The 22,997-nt window shown below is 44.9% G+C and overlaps 1 protein-coding gene across 1 annotated transcript in view; it reads left to right on the top strand.

Annotated features, from left to right (window-relative positions):
• The window catches only part of AP2M1 (adaptor related protein complex 2 subunit mu 1), a 329,969-nt gene that overhangs the window by 236,124 nt on the left and 70,848 nt on the right, over nucleotides 1-22,997 (top strand). Inside the window, exons 5-7 of the mRNA XM_069618827.1 lie at nucleotides 2,757-2,892; nucleotides 17,780-17,921; nucleotides 18,406-18,525. Of these exons, the coding sequence (XP_069474928.1) occupies nucleotides 2,757-2,892; nucleotides 17,780-17,921; nucleotides 18,406-18,525 (398 nt within the window). The remainder of the gene's footprint in view (nucleotides 1-2,756; nucleotides 2,893-17,779; nucleotides 17,922-18,405; nucleotides 18,526-22,997) is intronic.

Below are 22,997 nucleotides of genomic sequence, written 5' to 3'. Positions count from 1 at the left end.
CTGCATTACTTCCCTTGCCCTTTTTCTCATTCTTATGAGGAACCTAACTAGTCTCCATTTGTGAATTCTTGTATTGTTAGAATTGCACACATCACCTTACAGTGAAGTGCAGTCAGGATACTTTGTATAGGTATAGTGCACGTCACAGTAGGGATAGTATTAGACACGCCTCTCGACATCCCTTTTCGATTTCAAAAGCAAGTTGTGGATTACTCTGCACCAAACACTAGATATTGGCCTATGCAAAGCATCTGAATCTAAGCAGATACAAGCATCAGAAAGACAATTACAGGTATGTAATATTTGTAATCTTCTTTTATATTATATAATGGCATTTTGGTTACTTTTACAACATGCCTAAGACAAGCTGGTGACAGCATTGATAGTTTTACCTTTTTTTTTTGTTTTTTGTGTATTAGAGCACTTGCAGTGAATGGCTACTAAAGGTGGCTAGCACTTTTCAGATAGGCGTGCCACGAAGTTCTGTGCTTGTTTTTTTACCATGTTATATGGCCGCCTTCTTGCCTTCCCAGATCAGGAAATGCCTTATAATGGCAAAGATGTGGCTTGTGTGGGTGTGTCAGTGAAAGGGATCGGGGATGGGTACAGTATATTCCCAATCCACATTTCTGGTGCCTGAATGTCTGTTGCTGAGCAGATGTTGTGGCCAGTGCCTCCATGATTGGATAGCCTTTGACTGGTGCAGATCCTTACCATTGGTGGACTTGGTCATGCTCTCAGCCCAAATCTTGGATAATCAGAGGGTTCCGTCTGCTATTCGGCAAGTGCCCCACAAAGAAGAGCAGCCCACTGACAACCTGAAGACGACCTCTCCAGATGACCAACATCGACTCCAGTGCTGTCCCGGTGAAGCGCTGCTCCTCTGCCTGATCTCAAGATCCTTGTTGGTGCTTCAATTCCTGAACTGGTGGGAACAATCAGCCTTAACTCCTGCACAAGGATCTGAACGGAAGTGTCGCTGAACCAAGTAGTCCAGGGAGACTTCTGAGTAGCCCAGGTCTCATGGGCTACTTCGCTTCAGATAGTGCGGTTCCGAGTACATTTTTGGAACTGTGAGGATCTTCTGCTTATGTACCAAGAAACCTGATACTGCATTTTCAGCCTTTTTGCATGAATGGAGGCTGTGCTGCGCCTACTCTTGTTTGTACCCTGAAGATCGCCTGACCGTTGTGACCCTTGTTGAAACACTCCTTCAATCCTGGGTTTTATCCTGAGTGAGGTGGTCTGTTCTGAAGACGTCTTTGTCGTTGCTTGTTTGGGCTTTGTACTGGAAGCTGTCTGGAACAGATTCCTGTGCACCGTGACTGATGGAAACGAAATCCTGACACCGAAAGTAACCTTTGTACCTGCGACCCCTGGGCCTTCCTCGACCGACCAAACACAAGAATGTGTCCCTAACCAGCAGTGGTCTCTGGAAGAATCAGTCTCCCTAGGGTTACAGTGATCTAAAACCCTTTCCCCATCACTCTATTTGCTGACTTCGATCGGTGGAGGCCTGGTCAAAAATCCCTTCCTAGGATGATCCCAATGACTGGGATTGAGTGATTCTATTATACTGTACTGAACTTTAACTTTTTGACTTATTAATTATGACGATTGCCAAGCTCTGTATAAACCTACCTGAAAAGTGTCTACTTTGGAACTGGTGACTTTTGGGCACAAGGCTCCAATCCATTTTAGGGTTGGACTTTTATAAGAGCTTTAGAAGCTATTGTATGATATCCTGAAGTGTGCTTTCTCTTTCTGAAGCATACAAGTACATACCTGTGTTTCACTGGTTATTGAATCAAATGCTTTTCTATCTTTCCTAATGGTGAATGTATACATCTGTTATATAAGGGTTTTGTGTGACAGTATTTGGCCAAAGGTTTTACTTGGTGTGTAATCTAGAAGCCTTTTGAATAATTGCCTGTCTAACTGGAATTACTTGTGTTTTTCTGTGTGAACTCATTGTAGCCCTAGACCACTCGCGCACCCTTTCTGAGACTAACCCTTGCCTCTCTGCTGCCTTACCTTGATTGGTTCTGCTAACTTGGTCTTCCCTTTTCACCATAATAGGGTGGCCTCCCAACATCAGAAAAACTTGAGTTGCTCACTATGCATTTAGCAGTGTTTGATCATCCAGATGCCATCCACATAATGTGCTTTTGGTGCAGAGATATTACCTCACTGCTTTAAAGGGCATGAGGAGGTTGTACTTCTACTTTAATCATTATACATTCCCATATATAGGTCACTTGGGAGCTCATTGCTGACTTCTGGCAGAAAAAAATTGTTTACGATAAAATACGGACATTGAAAGTTCCCCCCCACCTGTTGTGCTACATAAATACCAGTTCAGGCCCCGTCCACTTCCCCACCTCAGTGGTATCCATCCCACTGCTCACACTAGAGTACAATAAGCTCCCATGGTTCCCACATCAACTGGTAGATGGCATTTTGATGTGGCAGTGTGCCTCAGTCCAACAAAATGAAGTGGTCACTGAAAGTGTAGAGGAGTAGTTCTGCATGGCTTAGATTTGAGACTAAGAACTCTACTCTGTGCAACAAACTTCTGAAGGAACCTGATGTGATGAGTTTTTTTTAATCTTGTGCCATAGCTAGATCTTCAAGCCTGATCCGATCTTCAAATCTAGCCTGCAGTTTGTGGATAGACCATTGCTGTGTGTAAATCTTTTAATGGATTTTAAGTCCCTCCACTCTATTCACCCTTGAATCTTTTTTTTTTTCTTCAGACAAAGGAGGAGCAGTCCCAAATCACCAGCCAAGTAACAGGACAAATTGGTTGGAGGCGCGAAGGCATAAAATACCGCCGGAATGAGCTATTCCTCGACGTGCTGGAGAGTGTGAACCTTCTGATGTCACCACAGGGTAAGCTTGTACTTAGCATCACAGTGTAGTCTATGTATGGTCTAGTGGTAAGATAAACTAACGTGGTGGCGTATCCTGTAGTGGGATGCCCACTGCACCACAAACCCACATGGGGTTATGACAGTGTCTGCACCTTAGCATTTACTGAAAGGCATTTCCTTCTGCATGAGGTGTTCCCTGTCGAAAATGGAAACAAATCCTGCCCTGTTGCTGTAGGGCATGAATCCACTGTGGAGCATGCACTGGGTTAAAAGAAACCTCTAATGGTGGCTTAAAATGTAAGACGCTGTTAGGAAATTTATCCTTTTTGTTTTTAGAGACTCATTGTGCCCCCCCCCCGCAGCATATGACACTTCTTTTTTCTGGCTCTTTGTGAAAATCCCTGGAAGGTGTGTTCCCGCTCCTCTTACCACTTCTTTGCTTTTCTTGAGGCAAGCAGTAGTCTGTCGTTAATGCTGCCAGTGCAAGGTAACACTCTCCACTATTTACCTTTTTTGCGTAGTACTAATGCAGACCTTAAGCCGATTAGTGCAGTGGGATACTACTCTCCAATTTCTTTTTTGCCGTCTTGGTGTCTTCCCAACAGGCAAGTGACACTAATAACTAGATATGTGGTGTTTTCTTTCTTTTTTTTTTTCTTCCTACTTCACTACGCTCCACTGTACTGTTTTCCCCTCAGGGATGCCTTTTGGCCATTACAATGGCCCAAGTGGCTTGCCTCGTTTAAGCCTAGACTTTTCAAACCGCTGACATGAGTGTCCACATATGATGGTTCACAGAGCTAAGGAAAGACCTACTTTTTCTTGGAACTGGTTTGGGCCTAGTAGTAGTCCCAAACGCCCTAATCCCCATCCAGACCCTGTCATCATGATGGATGATGTATCTGAACTGATTATCTGGGTTTTGATAGCCACTAAGTTTAAATGTTGCATGCTTCCTAATAGGTTGGCTGGGGCAGTTCTCAGACTAACTTTGTGTAAATTGCAGGGAGGGTTTAGTCATTTGTCAGGGGTCCACTGGAACAACTTGTACCTGAACTGTCATTGCCAATGCCAACTCCTGTAAGTTAAAGCTCTACATCTTTCTACAAGGGGAAGCCCATTGGGTGTCTCCCTCCTTTGAACCAATGCGCGCAAACTTCTCACTGTCCGACAACAGTGGTGCCCTCCTGAACCGAGTGGGATTTGCAGGTCTGCTCCAGTCTGTAGGGCCTGCAGAATGAGTCTCTGACAGTGTGTATGCCTTTGTTGCTGCCCTGCCGCTGGCTGGATCATAATGGAACATCCTGTCTTGCGGTGCTGCTACTCTACGTCACCAGACCAAGTTAGCTTGCTGGAACTTTGAGCCACTTTGTATTCTAGTGCTGTCGTTGGCCCTGCTGGGACATTTTGAGACTGCTCACAGCCAGTTGCATCATGAGGGGCTCCATGCAGATTTCCTCCATCAGGATCCTAAATTCCAGCTATAGGCAACTTATGTGTCTGTTCAACCGTAGACCACTACTACTGCCTGCAGAACCCAATCCTGAACCCCAAAACTCACTTCTGCACCTGTGACCGCTTGGCCTTGTTTTGGGGCTCAATTCCATTTTTGAGAAAAAAAATGGATGATCTGAATTTCGTTTTGTGGTCAGAGGGACTTGTACCTGTTTTTCTTTAGTATTTAGTCCCATAGAAGAAATAGGTGCTCCTTTTTTTCGCACCCACGTTGGCCTGAAGGTAATTAGATCACCCTACGCTGTTAGGCTGATGGCAGCTGTAATTTCAATTTTGGCTTAACCAGTTGTCCTGCCGGTTTTTGTCGCATTAGTAGCCCAATAAACCTTTTTGGTAGCCACTGGGGTACTAATGTTTTTTTCTAAGTTCTACCCTTGTCTATTTCTTTTCTGGCCATCCCTTTGTTTAGGTAAGTGAGGAGGACCTAAATCGCTGTCCTTCACCCTCAGTGTTGGTTTGGACTGGTCCCAAGTCCTAGAAGGCCCAATACTAACTTTGTTTGTGGGCCTCAGTGTTGGGTGGATTTGTAGGCCCATGAGTGAGTTGGGGGTAGCTAGGGGAACCCCTACACTTCCTCCACCTATTCTCGAATGTTTGTAGGTTCAATCTATTTTCTTTACCTGCTGCTGTGGGATGCTTGTCTTGAAGCCTTGCTGCTACTTTTAAGGACTGTTAGGCAAAGTTTAAATGCACTACTGTCTGGGGGTACACTACAAGCAACTATGGCTACAGGTATAGGCAACCCAATCTTTGGTATAAGCTTGTAGTACAGTTTTGGTATCGTGTTGAGCAGCTAGGATTATCTCAAGAGGGGGAATGTGAGCAGTAGTGGAGTTGCACGAAGATTCACAGTTACCGGTATTGAAATAAACTTACACTCAAGGTTTCTTCCATACTGACTGATTTATCAGTCAGTTATAAAGCTTTCTTCAGAAGGGAGCAATAGAATAGTATCACACAAATACTGTTCACTTTGAGTTTCTGGATCAGACTAGACCCTTTTGGGATGGCCCACAGACACAGCCTACACCCAACGGTGACTTCAGTAACAGGGATGCCGGGGGCATTAATATCTTACTGTTGGCATTCAGAACACTCTTAAAAAGTTGGTAGAAGGCAAAGGTTATTAGAACACAAGAAATTACAAATGGTCATAAGCAGGGCAAATACTTTTAGAGTCCACTAGAATAGTCATTCAATAGGCTAAGCCAAAGTCAATGGGCAAAAGTCTTGGATAGGCTAAAGCACTTCCAGTAAGTCATGGAAAAGTCTTTGCACAAGTTCTTAGTCTTTGAAGAAAAGAAAAATCAATTGTAGGGCCACAGGCTGATTAGACTTGTGAGTTGTGGAAGTTACAAGCACTTCTACAGTAAGAGGTAAGTTCTTAGATTTGTTTTACAGTACCTTGTTAAAGAAGAAAAAGCTGCAGTTAGAGACGTCTGTTCCTGTGCAGCTCTGCAGGTCTCACTGTTCCTCAGTCGTGGGGACAAGAGGGAGGATGTCGGGGGGACTCCTGCACTGGCAATGTCAAAACTGTCAACCGGCAAACTTTATTTTCAGTGGCTGTTTCGCATTTCAGTTCCTTGCGGTACAGCAAATGGCAATAAGCGCGGTTCCTGGCTGTCAAGGTGGACTTTCTTCACATCTAAGGTCCTGCACTCGACCTGAGGGGGGTCAGTGCTGCTTCGTGGGAGTCCAGAGGATCTTCCAAAAGCTTTAGGTCATCTTACAAGCAATGCACACAATCTGGTGTCCCTCTCCCTGGCTCTGTTTCCTGCAGGAACTCTGAGGAAATTCAACCAGCTCCGAGATGGGTGTCCAGGTGGCTTACTTGGGAGTTGATTGGACCCGCATGTACCTTTCGGTTGAAGAAAAAGGGCAGCAGGTGACTTCTGTTTCTGTGCAGCTCTGCAGATCCTGATGTTCCTGTGCCTCAGTCGTGGGACAAGAGGGAAGACTTCTGGTGACTCCTGCAATGGGGTGGTCACTGACCGCAACCGTCAATCTTCAAACAATTGGCACTTAGGTGTGTCAGCTCCTCACGTCTACCGCAAATAGCAACACAGCAGTTCCAGGCTGTCGATACGGGATTTCCTTGCATATGGGGTCCAGCAATCTGTGGAGGTGGCTCAGGCTCGGTAAGTCCTGCTTCCTGGGAGTCTGGAGGTTCTTCCTGGAGCTCTTGGCCAGCTTAAAATCAACGCACACAATCTGGTGTTCTTCTCCCTGGCTATTTGGTTCCAGCAGCAACTGCAGGGGAATTTCAACCAGCTACGAAAGGATGTCCAGGTGGCTTACTTTGGAGATGATGGGTCCCACCAACTGAAAGGGAGAAGTCGTCCTCGCAGGGGGCTTCTCTCTCGATGTGAATTTGGAGTTTCAGCACAGCAGCAGGGTTTCACCGGGCAAACCAGCGGTCCAGGAGTTGCAGCAGGTGTCCTCTTTGTTCTTCTTTGGATTCCTTCGTCCAGTGGTCGACTCTGCCTTCCAAGCCAAAAGCCTTGCCGTTTATGCAGGTTTCTCCAATTCATTTGCAGCCTACCTGTCAATCACACAGCAGGGTGGCTGTCCTCAAAGGACAACCAGCCGGCCAATCACCTTTGGGTGCATTCCTGTAACCAAGGGGATTAAGCACAGGGAGTTTCGGGCACCTCCCTCACTTCCTGCTCCTGGCAGACACGCTGGAGCCAGAGGAAGGCTTCACTAGTGAATCCTGCCAAAGACCAAAGGGACCAAACCTGGTTTGGTGCGCAGAGTAAATCTCAAGAGACCTTTCCAACTTTTTCGGAAAGAAGAGCTAACAACTCTAAAAGATATCCACAAGGCCCACGTAAATAACAACGACAACAAATTACCAGGCAGGAGCTAATCTTACTGTCATGGAATACCAGAGGATTCAAACATCTATTTAACACATTCCAGGAATCCCTGGAAAAAGTCTTTATCATATGCTTACAAGAAACGTGGCTACGCGATCCACCTACCTGCGACGGCTTTGTCACTCTAATAAACCCAGCTAAAAAGAATTCTAAAGGAAGACCATTTGCAGGTTTAATAACTCTTCTGAAAATCGGGAATCGGTGGACGCTGGTCAAATCCACGAACCCCAACCCGTTTGTGCAAAGCACATTAATCAAATTCTCATTAAAAACTACGATCTCTAATCTTTTGATCATAAATGGATATTGGAATCCCGCTATGATTTCATCGACAGCCTTCATTCAGTCTGTTCTGAACGAAATTGATCATACTTTTTTAAAGTATGAAAATGTTTCAGTTATAATATGTGGGGATCTAAACTGCAGCTGGTTTAAATTTGATCCATCTTCCAAACTAAATGTTCGGCTGCCAGATTCTGATGTCATTTTAAGGGGACAACAATGGGCGAAAGATCTTCTAGATCGTAACTGTTACATGTTAAATGGATCAATTTGAGGCGACTCTCCTGCAAACCCCACATGGCACAGTATGAATCGGAAAAACACGTTGGATTACATCTGGGCCTCGTTTGACATACTCGAAAAAGTAAACTACCTAAATGTGCTGCCAACGACATTAAGTGATCACGACTTGTTGCGACTAGCCTGGTGGGAGGACCTGGGCAACTCTCTAGAAAAACATCCTGTTCCACTTCAATTAAATGCTGCAGGAAATAGATTGAGAATAAGTGGTCCAAAGATCAGTCACTTAAGCTTGAATTTGATTACACTTCAGACAGTAGAATATACTCCACTCATGACAGACTTTATCCAGATAAATCTTAACTCAAGAGTTGTCGGAACAACCCCGAAACATCTATATAGTCCAGAAATAGCAGAGGCAAAAAAATTACTGAGAAGAGATGTCAAGTTGATTAAAAGAACACAATGTGATCAAACCTCCAAGGTTATAGAAGTAAAGAGGCGACGGCAAGTCTACCGCAATTGGCTAAGATCACACCTTATAATAATCGATCAAGGACGAGCGGAAACCATGTTAAAACTACTGGCTCAGAGAAACATCCGTGAAATCTGGGCTATCTTAAATAAAGGTCGCTCGAAATCTAACTCAGTAATTTTCAATGAAATATCAAGCAAAAAATGGCAAGACCATTTTACTACAATATATGTAGACTCTGTATCAGAATTTTCTATACCTTCTATTACATCTATCTCCAGTTGGAATATTATACCTTCATGCGATGAGATTGAGCTCGAAATTTCTAAGCTCAATAACTCCAGAGCCGCTGGCCCAGATCAAATCTCAAACTTGACGCTTAAAAAGCACAAAAAACACTGGGCCGTATTCATTCATGAACTCTTTTCTCAGATTGCACTCTGTAAGAAGATCCCTTCTTCATGGACCAAGGCCATAGTGGTCCCAATTTACAAGAAGGGCTGTCGGGCTGATCCGGTGAACTATCGCCCGATCGCCCTTCTGGACACAATTGGCAAGATCTTCGGATCCTTTCTGCGCCAACACCTGGTAGATTGGGCTATCTTATCTGGCAAATTTGACCTTCGTCAAACAGGTTTCACCAAAAACGTGGGAACTGACGTAAATCTCACACTTCTGTCGCTCCTGAAACTGTCAGCAATGGATGCGAAAAAAAAAATCTTTTTCGCATTTATCGATCTCCGTCAAGCCTTTGACGTTATCAATCGGGCTAAATTGTGGGGAAAATTACATCTGTGGGAGTGCCCGAACCATCTGCTAGAACCCATCATCGCCCTGCACTCGAATACTTAAATTCAAATCAGAATCAACTCCCAAGGGGACCTCACAGACTCAATAAGAACGTTTAGAGGCGTCAAGCAAGGATGCCCACTTGCAGCAGACCTCTTTAAACTCTTTATTGCTGATCTTCCTGATTGGTTAAAATCTGCCCACTGCTTTCCCCCGAAACTCAATGGTCAGATCATAAACCATCTGGTATACGCTGATGATATAGTGCTGGTAGACCAGACACAAATTGGCCTTCAACATCTTCTTTCTCGCCTGAAAGAGTATCTATCTGCAAATGAGCTGACTATAAATAATGAGAAAACAAAAATCTTGTGTATTGGTCGATCTATGACGAAAAAAGACAAAGCATTCCGATGGCATATAGATGGAAAAGTACTTGAGGTCGTTCAGTCGATCCGTTACTTAGGCGTCATGGTCAATGACTCACTTTCAGAGACTGCTTGGATTGAAGACCTGACAGCCAAAACAAAGATCTTAAGCCTTCAAGCGGCCAAAATCAATGCCGACTACGGGAAATTCTCCATCATCCCGGTCATAATGTTTTATCTACAAAAAGTCGTCCCAACAATCACCTTTGGGAGTGAAGCTGCGTTGAACATTAACTATGATGTTTGGAGTCGACTGGAAGGAAAGTTTTGGAGACGGGTTTTGAATCTTCCAAGCTATATTTCAATATCAGCATTAAGATATGAACTAGCTTTAAACTCTATCTATATGTCAATAGTTTGGAAATCACTAACACTTTTGCGTAAGATACATCTTGGCGCCTCTACTTCTACTTCTGCCTACAACATACTTCAATCAAGTAAAGATGCGACAGAAAATGTGCTAATTAATGCATGGAGGAGCAAGTTAAATCGAATCATAATTGAAGTAGGCACATCTGAGGAAGAGCTAATCCAACGTCCCCAACATGCCAAAAAGAAACTAGCAATTTGGGATTGGATTATAACCTGCAATAACCGTTCTGCTCTTAAATCCACGCTACCTCCTTCGAGAAGCATAGTCAAGCTTCATTGTCAACCAAAATTTCTCACGCATTGCCCTTCGCGTCATCATAGGGCACAATTTCTGAAGCTCCGTCTAAACGCTCTACATACTAACGAGATGCTCTGGATGCGTAGGAACAAAGACTCACTCGACAATAAATGCCGCTTCTGTAATACATCAGCAATCGAGTCCTTAAAACATTTAGCAGTAGTATGTCCCTCGCTAACCAACCCACGCGAAATACATCTAAAGGATTTCAAATCACTAACTAACGATGAAGACGACTGGTGGGACTATGCTGTGGCAGGACACAACATCAAGTTGTCCTGTAATTTAATTAATTTTTTCGATGAAATTTTAAATTCAGCGCCCGCATTTCAGATGACCAAGGCAACCAGATAATCGTCTGACTATAAAGAGGAATTATTAACCATAGCATTGGCAAAGTCTAATGATAAAATGAAACGTGCGAAGGAAATGAGAATTTTATTCTTTCGTCTGTCTTAATGAAATGTAACAAAAACATGATATATTATATCAGGTTGAAGTTTTACAATAAAAAAAAAAAAAAGAAGAAATGGCGGAAAGAAGACCGGGCCATTTTGACCAAATCGGCACCCATGGGTGCTTTACTGCCGCTGCAATTGCACACAATGGTAGGAAAAGGTAAACCACTGCCACCAGCCATTAATTGTAGAAAGGGTAACGCACATTTTTACAAGAGAAACTAGACAAAGGGGATACTAAGTAACACCTCCCGCACCCTATTGTAAGATTGTGCTGGGTCTAGAAAGTTGCAAAATGTAAGTAAAGTCAATTTCACTTCACTGCTCTTGGAAACAGAAGTTTAACCAAGAGAAGGTATTTAAACATTTGGGGAAATCTAAGACTTCCCTGTGCCACTATATAGTATCTTCAAATAGTGCTTAGCTGTTTCTTGTACCAGCTCAGTTCTCGTAGGGGACTTTTCCTCCCCTTTCTTTCTCTCCATATAGTCCTCCCTCTCTAGGTACGCTGGTATCTGTATACTCTTACTGCATACGTCTCATAGGAAGGGATAGACCACCTTCTGCTATTTCTTTCATCAGTTGCACAGTTCTCCTTTTAGCACTTGCTATATGTTCTTCACTTTCACATTACCATACTCCACAATTTTAAGGTGGATGACTCGATCCCCAGCCCCACCCCCACCCCCTGAGAGTTTCCTCCCGGTTACGAAGTTCATCAACTCAAGATATAAAATTTCTCTCTTGATCACCTTTTGGGTTATACCATTCCACAGTCTAAAAGGGTATGACTCTTCCCTTGATTTTCATTGCCACAATCCACAGGTTTTAGGATGGATTTTCTATTCATCTGGCCTGGTAGACAGATGTATAGATGGCCAACTTATTTTAGTGACTGGGACAACTCTGGGGGCTGTAGCAAAACCGGTTCAGAGTAGCAAGGCGAGTGGTCAAGGCTAATGGCTCTATCAGGAGTCTGGCGCCATCCTGGTGGTAATTCCGCCGGGATACCGCCAGCACAAATCGCATTACAGCAACATGGTCAGACATTACTAGTGCAGGATTCAGAGTTGCGGGGAATGGAGGGAGGATCTCATTCCTGGGACCCAATGGGACATTCTGGGCACTATTGGCACTGAAAATGGGTAGAAAGAGGAGAATTTTACCTTCAGCAAAAAGCTGGAGGTAAACCTTCCACTTTCCGCCTAAACACAAGAGTGGGTGATGGTAGTAGTGTTGGAGCTGCATTTTTTTACCGCTCTGCCCAACTCCTGATGACTCCCCAAGTCTCGGGAGTGGTGATCCTGGTAAGGGATCCTCAATGAGTTCAGACAGTGAAAAGTCAAGGAACGCACATATACAAGAAGTTATAAAAACGTATGTATTTATGGCCATATAACACTATGAACAATGACTGCATGTAATATCACACAATACTAAATAAAAGGTACATATTTACAATCACTGGAGCAGGACAAAATACATAAACCACTGCAAATGAAGTGAAGTATTAGTATGCAACACTATAGGTCCACAGAGATGCACTAACTTTAAATGTCCACCCCTAAGATATATCTGGTCTTGTTCCCAAGGTTACCAAAGTTCAACACAGTTTTGTGAGATTGGGCAAAAATTAGTGTAGGGCTTCTGGGGTCCACCGAAGAGTTCCAAGGGGTAGATGTTGGGGAGAATTCTCATTTTTGTGCGAATTCCCTTAAACCTTAGAGACCCCCAGCTCTTTTGCTGGACTTTAGGACTTTTTAATTTTAACCTTGGAATGGGCGAGACCTTTTTCTCACTCTCATGCGTTTTTGACCTGATTTGGATTGTGTTTTTGGAGACTGACAAACTCCATAGGCATCTACGTTTTGTGTGGTGACACACATCATCTTCAGTGCAGTCACAGATAAATCCTTTAGATGTCTCAGAAGGTTGAAATACCTTTTTTGTGTGTGAACTACAGTTCGAAGAATACTAAAGTGAAATTGACTTTATTTCCCTTTTTTCTTTGTAGGTCCAGCACAATCCATCTTATGTGGAGTGCTGGTGGGGGTTACCTAGTAGCCCCTTATACTACAATCTCATGTAACATGTTTATTACCCTCACTACTTTAAATGCCTGGTGGCAGTAGTTTACCTTTTCATAACATTGTGCTTTTCTACCGCAGGCTGAACCCTCAGCTGCAGTACAGCACCCATGGGTGACCATTTTGTCAACATGGCCGCTGTCCTCTTTTATCGCCATTTTCTGTTTGTGAGGTCTTCCTTGTGTTTAACTCTGTGCATGGACACATTTGAGCCCTTTGTTTGTCTTACCTTTGGCGGGCTTCAGCCCTGAAGCCTGCCCCTGGCTCCAGTGTGTCTGGAATGACAGGATGTGAGGGAGGGTCCTTTGTCTCTAGGAATGCCTCAATGCAACCAGTCCTGATTAGCTGGCTGGCCACGCTGCTGTGTGATTGACAGACTAGGCTGTGCATGAAGGGGAGAAACCTGCTTAAAAGGCAAGGGTTTTGGGACTAAAGGAGAGTCAACCACTTGGAGAAACACCTGACGAAGAAACCAATAAAGCTTGCTGCATCCTCTTGGACCTTTCAATTGCGCCGTGAAGCCCTGCTGAAACTGGTTTCATTTCGACAGAGCAGCTCTGGACGAAACGATTTCTTCACTTGGATTAGTGGGACCACCTAACCCTGAGACTAACTCCACTGGACCATCTTCCCTGACTGGCTGTACTACTTTCTTGCTGTAAGAACCGAATGTTAGGGGCCGAGTAATCTGTAGTCGAGTGAAATGTCTGATGCAGGAACATATCGGGATAGAAGCTCCAGACGTCTCCGAAGGACCCTCCAGAAGCAGGATGACCAAAGCTTGAGTCCCCTCACCAGAGTGCAGGACCCAAGGAGTGAGGAAAGCCCAACTGGTTTCCGAGAATCGCAATGGTGCTGTTTGCTAAGCGCTGAAACCCCAAAGTGCTGCTGAACTGAAAAGAGCTTGTAGCTGCCGATGACTTCCCAAGTACTGCCGCACAAGACCCCCAGACGTCCTCCCTCTTGTCCCCACGATTGAGGCTCAGGAACACTGGGTCTGCACCTCTGTAGCAAGACAGAATTCAGGTGGACCGCTCTTCTTCAAACCGGAGGTACTGTTTAGGTTTGGGGTACTTAGCTCATTGCCTTTTTAGCTGTGCTTTTCTCAGTTGGGAACTGCATTAGCTTACTTTTAGAGTTGAGTTCAACTCTTTTCACAGGCTTAACAGCTTGTGACCCTACAAGCGATTTTCTTCAAACTGTAACTTTGTACAAGACTGTTTCTAATCTAAGAAGTGCCTCAGCTCCCATAGACTGTTCCAATTGACTTTGGCTGCCCTGGCAGCCTGAAGACTCTTCTAGTCCATTGACTTTGATATTATTTGTCCCTCATAGGTGGTAGCTTGTTGTGAACTGTTACTGCTGAGAAAGGCTTGTCTAGATTTCATTGGAAGATTTAGTTGTCCTCACATTTACTGAGAACCATTTTAACCTTTCCCTTCCTTAAACCTTTCCTTTCTGCAACCTCAGAATCTGCAAAGTAGTATAACTAGTGTGATATATAAATGCCCTTACTGTCCTTCTGATTGAAGTCACCTCAAGGTGTAGGAATTGTGTAAAAAGCATATCCAAAGATTATCCACTAACTTGTTCTGATTCCGAAAAGTAATGTTAAAGTAGATTTACCTTGTTACACAAATTGCCTTTTTAAAGAACTCATTTAAAAATTGATGTTAAATAAATAACTAACCTGGAGTGTAAGTGTTACTTGGCTACTTGTATTTACGCATTTCATTTGTACAGCAGGCCTGGCTGCTCAGTCACACTACCACCTTGTGCAGTACAGACCTATATCAAAAGGTGGGTACCTAATACCAAGCAGCTAAGTGTTGTGTAGTCTTACCCAACAGTAGAGGGCAATGTATTCTAGCCAATAAAGTGTCCTCCACTTACAGAATGCTTGCTCGAGCAAGTATTGGCAAAGGCAAACTATTTAAGTTTTAAAAATTTCCAAACAAAGGAAGTACTGGTACAACTCTTCCCCGCGCCCCCCCACTCCCACCCTCCCCTCACCACCCCCACCCCTTATTGCAGTTGGACTTCACCTCCTTTCTCTAATCCCCTCGATGCTGGAACCATGAAATTTGTCAGGAAACATTTCAGTAGCACAAGCTGTCGATCCCCAAAGTTCCATGCCTCAATGCAGATCGGCAACATCTGCAGCACGGTAGCCCAAACTGAGTTGATCGGCTACTGGATGATCCAAGGGCACTTTCGAAGGCTGCTCTTCTCAGGCCTCCGAGCTGATGTACAGAATGGATGTACCTGCTACTCCAACGGTCTAAGCTCCTTCGCCAAAATTCTAAATATCAACTACAAGCGGGGCTCTTCCATGACGGCTGCAGAAGTTGGTCGCCAGGCCAACCTCCGACAGGTTCACGTTTGTCTTGCATGTCTTTCAGCTGGACAGGATACTTTACTCCTGCAGGTTTCTTCCAGGATCTATGAAGGGGTGCAGGGGGTCCTCTTATCAAAAATCAGATAAGAACTGAAACTCCCACTAGACAATCGAAGATCTGCCCACACACATCCCAGCAGTGGTCCAATTAAACCCACTGTTGGCACAACTCATGCATACTATTCAGACCCACTGAAACCAGTTTTTGGATTGGTACCATACTTTCCAACCCACTTCCTGGCAGCAAGCTCAAATGGCCCTGCAGTACCCTGCGAAAAGCCTCAATGTTCCCAGGCACTGCAAGTCCATATAAGGATTTTCCTGTTATCACACGTCATGAGGAAGGGGTAGTGACAAGATGGCCAAGGGACAAACGAAAAACCGTGTGGCATGGCCTTGTTTGGACACTAGCCACAGTAGGCAGCCAAACGTATTGAACGCAGAACGGTTGAGGTACAATACACCAAGGGATAGCAAAAAGTAACTTCTGTCACCCACTTGTCCCTTAGGCACACCTAAAGTAACCCAAAATCCTCTTAGTCAGTCTAGGGCAAAACAAAATTGTACCCCATTGTATCATGCGTTGTACAATGATAAAAAGTTAACAAAAGTGGCAACAAAGTAACAAGACTAAGGGGGACACTGTTTCTGTGTACTGACGGACATGTCATTTCCCCATGAAAAATGAGCAAAAGCCAGCATAGCGAGGCTGAAGGCTAAACTGCACTGCAAAAAGAGCAGGCCAGATTAAAAAATAAAAGCAAAAAAGTTTGGGGGTCCATAAAAATAAAAGGAAAGGTGCCGTAAAGACAAACCTTTCCTAACCGGCTCAAGGAGTATGCTTCTGCCCCTGAGCTTGCTTTCCACAGTTTAGTTTTCACAGCAAAATGGGAAGGAGACTCCTTCACCTCGATTCCACACATTTGTGGAACTATTTACTCCCTTATCCCAGTTCAGCAATCTTGATTGGGTGCGGGCCCCAGACTCAGTGTATGTCTGAGTTACTCTCCTGCCAGACTTTCTTAAAAGGTTCAGTATTTGGGTGTGGGTCCCAGACTTGCACTTCTCATAAGTAATCACCTTCACTTTTATATAGTTCCAAAGTTCTTTATGCTTTTTATATATTGGGTCAGCGACCCCTTTTCATTTGTCTTAGTCTCTTTGCTCAATCGCCCCAGTGTCCCAGCTTCCTTGTTTGGGCCTACCAGGCTCATCAATGGTATGCAGCATCCACCATGAATCGCCTCGGCGTCCCAACCTCGCTCTCTGGGCTCACCGGTTTCCGTCGGCTGTTTCGCGTCTCGCTGCTGCTGCTTGCTTGCTTGCTGGGGAGGGTGTCCCGTCCTGTTTTGCCTCCTCCACCTTACAGCTCCTGCTGCTTGTGGCACAAGCAGGGCGAATCTTCTGCTTCCAGACTTCCACGGATGGCACCTCCAGCAGCCTCCCTGCACTGCAGCCTGCTCTCCTTCGGTGTCCCGACCATTGGCAGAAGTGAGTCCATTTCTCTCCAGGTGTGGTGCCTTTTAAATGTCCCGGCACCTGTTAACCTTTTCCAAGAACTCGAGCGTGGCATTTGCTTTCAGGCTTTAGTTTCATTACTAGTGTCCTCTTCATCATCTGTGTTATCAAGCAAAGGGGAATGTAAATACAGTTGGTGATTGATCATGATTGGAGGTTCTACAGCTACACTACATTATGCCATACAGGAAAGGGGAGGTAAATGGGTGTTACCAGAGGCTAAAGAAACAGGCTAATAAAACAGGGAAATGACTACCTTGACCTAGCGGGCTTACTCTGCCTCCCAAGAGTTGTCTTCCCTCATGTGTTCCTCCCACAGATACCCACCCCCCGGATCAGTCAGGTCGCTTGTGCCTTTCCCTGGCCATATGAGTGAAGTTTTCCTCCACGGAAGCAGTGGCGATTTTGCTAGATTCGTCACAACAGATTGTTACTTTTGGACTATTGAATGGATGACTAGCACCATAGTTTCGTTTTGTTAGGTAGGGAAACACTTAGAGTGGAGAAAAGTCATGCATTTTCTTATTTAGTTTAAATCTTGAAATGGAAAAACCTAATCTGTCTCCTCCTTCTGATCTACCACAGTGCGTACCACCCCCCCCTCTCCCTTTACACCATAGGGCTTTCAAGATAGTAAAGCCCTCTCCAACCAGTACCCTTACCTTGCCAGGGGTGGAGTTCTAGACTACTGCCGTGGTAGTTCTGATCGTCCATCTTAACGGCTACCAATGTAGTTTGGTTTGTCTTTTGGTTGGAATCCCGTGGGTCCTTAAGAAGACTTTTCCTTGGCCCTCTGGTGAGGGGTGTTAAATAATCGTGTGTGTGTGCAAAAGAGATCTGCATGATCTGCATTTTACTCGTGTGTCCACTTTTCTGAAATGAATCCTTGCTACTCATTCAGGCTTACCTGCGAGTTTGGCCTTTCTTGAGGGTATAGCCCTAGACGCCATTACAGAAGGTATCTCTGAATCCCACACCAGTGGATTTTAGAAAAAACCCTCCTAGCTGACAGCTCCAAAGTTGTTGTTGGGGGTCCTTTTGGGAAGTAGGATTCCCATAGTTAAACTTATAGTGGCTTTTTTACTTCTTGCCCTCACTTCTGTGTTTGATTTAACTCACGATTCACTATTTTCAAATCTCCATCTTGCGTTCTTTTCACATCTCCAGGTCAGGTCCTAAGTGCACATGTATCGGGTAGAGTTGTGATGAAGAGTTACCTAAGCGGGATGCCAGAGTGCAAGTTTGGAATGAATGACAAGATTGTAATTGAAAAGCAGGGGAAAGGAACCGCAGATGAAACTGGAAAAACGTGAGTATCTAAGTTGGGAAAAACCTCCCCTGTTCGAATTACTGTTGCTTTGATCTTTGGCTTTTGATGCATCTATGTGCGGTTTCCTTACTGTGCTTCTGGAATAATGTCCTCTGAATACAACTGTCCTGCATGCCTTTTCAAACTGTTGTCTGTACTTTCTCTAAAACCCCAATTCAATTTCCAATGAATCTTTGTTGGGAACAATACTTGTGCAAGATGGAGTCAATGTTAGTTTCCTAAATGATCCATTCCAGTCAGTTGGTGCTTATCCAGTCCTGGTTATTTCTTTGTGTTCTGGGACTTGTAGGTGTTCTAATGGGGGGGTGGGGGCAGAACTAAAGAATGCAAATCAAAAACTGGCCTGGATAAGCACGTACTGATTGGAATATCATGCTATCACCTATGCATATTTCTCCTCTGCCTCTTCATGTGTTCTTACCCGGTTGTGTACAGACTCATTTCTTTTCTTTCCCTCCTTCAGTGGAAAGCAATCTATTGCCATTGATGACTGCACCTTCCACCAGTGTGTGCGACTTAGCAAGTTCGATTCTGAAAGAAGCATCAGCTTTATCCCACCAGATGGAGAATTTGAGCTCATGAGGTATGGGAGCAAGCCAGGTTTTTAATTCCAATCTGCTATATCAGTTGGCATGCATTTTATGCTCTCTTAATGGATATTGTAGCAATGTGAAGCCTCCCTCAATATTATTTTAGTAGGTCATTACCTTTGAGTCCTAGATTTGTTAATCAAAAATCTTTGTCACCATGGAAGATAGTGTTTCCCGAAAGCAGCCTATTTGTATATTGTTGCAAAACCACATGTAACTCTCATAGAAGTGGACAGGAGTAGAACCACCAAATCGCTACATAGAATTGGGTGGCCATTATTACTGTTGCTGTTTAATCGTTTTATAGATCTGCTGCCTATATGCCTCCAACTTATGAAAGATTGTGGTGGTATTAGATAATTTTGTAGTTGAATGTTGCAAATAATTGGGCTGGAGGGTGGGGGTAGGAGCTATTAATTGGGATCCAAGCATGTTAGGACTTACAGAAGGCACTCTTCCTTAGTGCAGTATGGAATGTTGTCCCTCATTGCATCTGCTGCAGACTAAATGATATGATATATGGTAGTTTATTTATATTGCGCCTATACACGGGTGTTTCAAGATGCAAAAGTGATTGTTGGTCGCCAATTTTCTTTTTCCCCTGACCTGGTGCGCCACACCTGAACATGGTAAGACCTTGTTAGGCAGAATGGCATGCAGTACCCTTTGGGACCACCACATACAATTAGGACTACAGGTGTAAGCCAAATCAACCTTTGGTATACATCTGTACCACACAGTTTTTGGTAGCGAGCTGAGCAGCCAGGCTCATGTCAAGAGTGAATGTGAGCAGTACAAGAGGTTACACAGAGGTCTTTCAATCACAGTGGTTCAAGTAGACACTTGCACTCAAGGTTTCTTGGTAAAACACTTTATTAATTTATTACACAATCATTTAGAAAACATTTCACTGGAAGGAGGCAACTTAATATTATACACACACACTTCAGTACTAACCAATACGTTTCTGAACAAGTTAGGCTCCCCTGAAGTAGGAGCAACATGGCACTTCAGTTACTTTCAATGGTAGTAAAAGGCACAAGTTAAGTAGAATAGATCACATATACTTGTTAGACGGTGCAAATGGTTTCAGTTCACCAAAAAGTCAATAGGCCTAGGCCAAAGTCATTGGGCTAGTGTTCTGGATAGGAAAGAGCAGTTCTGGTATCAAACAGTAAAGTTTTTGCAAAAGTTTGAAGAAGTAATTTAATGCGAAAAAGAATCATATGTTGGGTCACACGCTGATTAGGCCTGCAAGTTGGGGAAAGTTTCACAAATGTTCACCGCAAGAGTGGCGTTCTCTCAATCAGGTTGGCACAGTACCCTAGTATGAAGAAACAAATGCAGCTGAAGTCGTTGGTTCCTGGCAGTTCCTGCAGATCGCACTGTTCCTGAGCCTCAGTTGTGGGGACAAGAGGGAAGATGTCAAGGGACTCCTGCACTGCACGGGATCTTCGCAGAAAGCAAACAAGACTGAGTCACTTCAGTTCCAGTAGCTGTAGATTCAAGCTGGTGTCCCTCTCCCTGGTTAATCCTAACCAGCCTTGAGAATGGTATCCAGGTGGCTTATGAGTTGATTGGTCCCACTAACTCAAAGGAAGAAGTCGTCCTTGAAGGGGTTTCTCTGTCGAGGTGAACTTGGCAATTCGGACCTGTAGCAGGGCTTCACCGGGCAAACCAACTGTTCAGGAGTTGCAGCAGACGTCCTCTTCCAGCTTGTCTTCGGTTCTTTCGTTCCAGTGATCGACTCTGCTTTCCAGTCCAAGAAACACGCCTTTTAAACGGTTCTCTTCCTTTTATTCCAGCTTAGCTGTCACTCGCCCAGCATGGTGGCTGCCCTTTCCAGACAGTCAACCAGCCAATCACGCCAGAGTGCATTTGGGTCTCCTAGGAGACTAAACACAGGGAGTTTCGGGTACCTCCCTCATTTCCTGCCCACACCAGACACTCGGGCGCCAGCGGCAGTCTGCACTCCTGAAGCCTGCCAAAGGCACACGAACAAAGGGACCAAACCTGGTTTGGCACGCAGAGACAAACACTAGAAGGACCTTTCCAAAAAGAAACAGCGAAAAAAGAAGACGAGGACCTGTTTAAACAAAGGGGCTTAAGGCACCATCTTGGAAAACATGGCTCCCGTGATTTTTAGCTACTGGTGTTCGCGGCCGGGAAAAATCATGGTAGCTCGTTGTAAAACCACTGCCACCAGCCTTTTCAATAGGAAAGGGTAGCATTTGACTGCTACATGAGTATTTAGACACAGGGGATACTATGTAATCCCTCCAGCACTCCATTGTAGGATGCTGTGTGCTGGGTCTAAGAATTTGAAAGACCAGTAAAGTCAATTTCACTTTACATTCTCTAGGAAACAGTAGTTTATTCCAGAGAAGTTATTTAGACTTTTGGGAAGCCTAAAAGACATCCTTGTGTCACTGCACTGAAGGTGCTGTGTAACACACATGAAAAGATGATGCCTATGGAGTGGTCTAAAACACCATAATGAAAGAACACAAGTGTAAAACGCACATCAAAATACATGAGTGGGGAAAACAGGCTTGCACTCTTTCCAGGTAAAAAAAAAATCAAGTCCTCAAAATCCAGTAAAGTTGCTGGGGGCCTTTAAGGTGAAGGGAATTGGCACATTTATGAGAATTCTCTCTAACACTCGTCGTACCCCTCACCCTCCCTGCCCCCTCCCCCCAGACTAAGGGACAGGATTTAATCCACCCCTGGATTAATCTCCTTACTCCAACCGGTCAAACATTTTGGAGAGAGCATCAGCATTTTGGTGATTACACCCTGACCTGTGCTCAATGGTAAGATCAAACCCCTCTAGGCTGATTGACCATCTTAACAATTTAGGATTTTCCGCCTTCATCTGCATTAACCATCTCAAGCGTTGGTGGTCAGTCTGATTTACAAAAGTGGATCCATACAAGTATGGTCTAAACTTCTTCAGTGGGGGCGTGGCTTGGCAGCCATGGAATAGGCTGCTCTCTCCGTATGATCCAGGATCCGACAGCCGATCCGGATAAGCGCACGCTTGAAAATGGTCCAAAACTACATAAATGCAACTAGAAGAAATGGGAAAGCGAGCGGCACCTGAAGCGTTTACCCGCATGCAGGAAAATTGAAAGCAACAGAAGTTATGATACTTTGTAACTCTGGGAGCTGATGCGAGGCTGCAGAAAAGATGGCGGCCTGACCCGAACAAAGGAACCCCTGGTAACTCTGATCGAGCTTGAGGGGCTGGTCGCTTCAACAGAGGATCGGATGCCTGCGTTTCAAGCGGACCGCGGCTGGGATATCTTGCAATAAGTGTGAAGGCGGCCATGTGTGGTGGCCCTCTCCGCATCTTCTGATACACGGCCCATACAAGGGGGAGACCCCATACATAGCGGACAGTGGCAATAAGCACTGGTGCGGCGGGACTGGAGGCTCCCCAGGTCGCGGATGCAAAGCGCTCTTGGCAATGAACGGGAGATAATGGCCGATGTGGACGAAGTGGCCGGGCACATCAATAGCGGCTCGGCAACGAAGGTGAAAGGGAAGCGGACACAAGATTGAGAGCAACTGGCAAACTAGGAACATTGTATCGAGCGAAAATGATAGTCTGGAACTGAGGTCCAACAGCAAGTAGCCTCTAGATGCAAGACCAGTGAAGAATACAAAATCAGCTGACTTGAAAAGGGCGAGTGCGCGGGCCGTGGGACCGAGGCTGGCACAGGGAGCAGGCGGCCGTATATTGCTGCCTGTGCCGAGCGCCGAAGACTAAATCAGGACGGCGCACGAACCGGAGGTAAGAGCGAAGGAAGGCATCCAACCCTGTGGGAGTTGGACCCTGCGGGGCCCGCGGCTCCTGAAGCAGGGACGTTGTGCGCCCTGAACACAAATCCAATGGCCACAAGGGAAGCAAGGAGAGGATGCGCTTAAAGACACGCAATGAAAGTGTGGCCGCAGTAAAGGAAAGGGGAACAGCACAGAGAACTTGGAAAGTGACGAAAAGCTGCAGCATTAATGGTATGCAAGCCAGCGAGCATACGCCATTGCCACAAGACTGGGGAAACAAAGACACCACAATAACAATACCCCCTTTACATAAAATATAAAGCGTTTCCGAGTGACACGGGGACACCTCCATTCCCGCAGCCAACAGGCACCCCATAAGAACGGAAAATAGTCCCTTACTAGGAGGAAAGGATACAGAGTGCGGACAGCCCAATGCTAGCAAATAAGGATTGACTTTTGAAAGGCCAACTGGAGCCACACCTAAGGACACTAATAGAGTTAGCAAGAATATATGAGCATACCGTGGCGCTACTGGGCACAGCAATTGAGCGCTGGGAGGGCATTGGCAAAGATTGGATCTACAACGGCGAATTAATAAAAGCTCCACAGAGACAGTGGAATTAGACAACAGCTCAGGGCACGCAGACCGAGGAACTAGGAACTAAAGAGGCGCACTACC

Source organism: Ambystoma mexicanum, chromosome 10, assembly GCF_040938575.1.
Source record: "Ambystoma mexicanum isolate Mex_15411 chromosome 10, UKY_AmexF1_1, whole genome shotgun sequence".
Taxonomy (NCBI): Eukaryota; Metazoa; Chordata; class Amphibia; order Caudata; family Ambystomatidae; genus Ambystoma; species Ambystoma mexicanum.
This window is presented reverse-complemented; position numbering and strand designations above follow the sequence as displayed.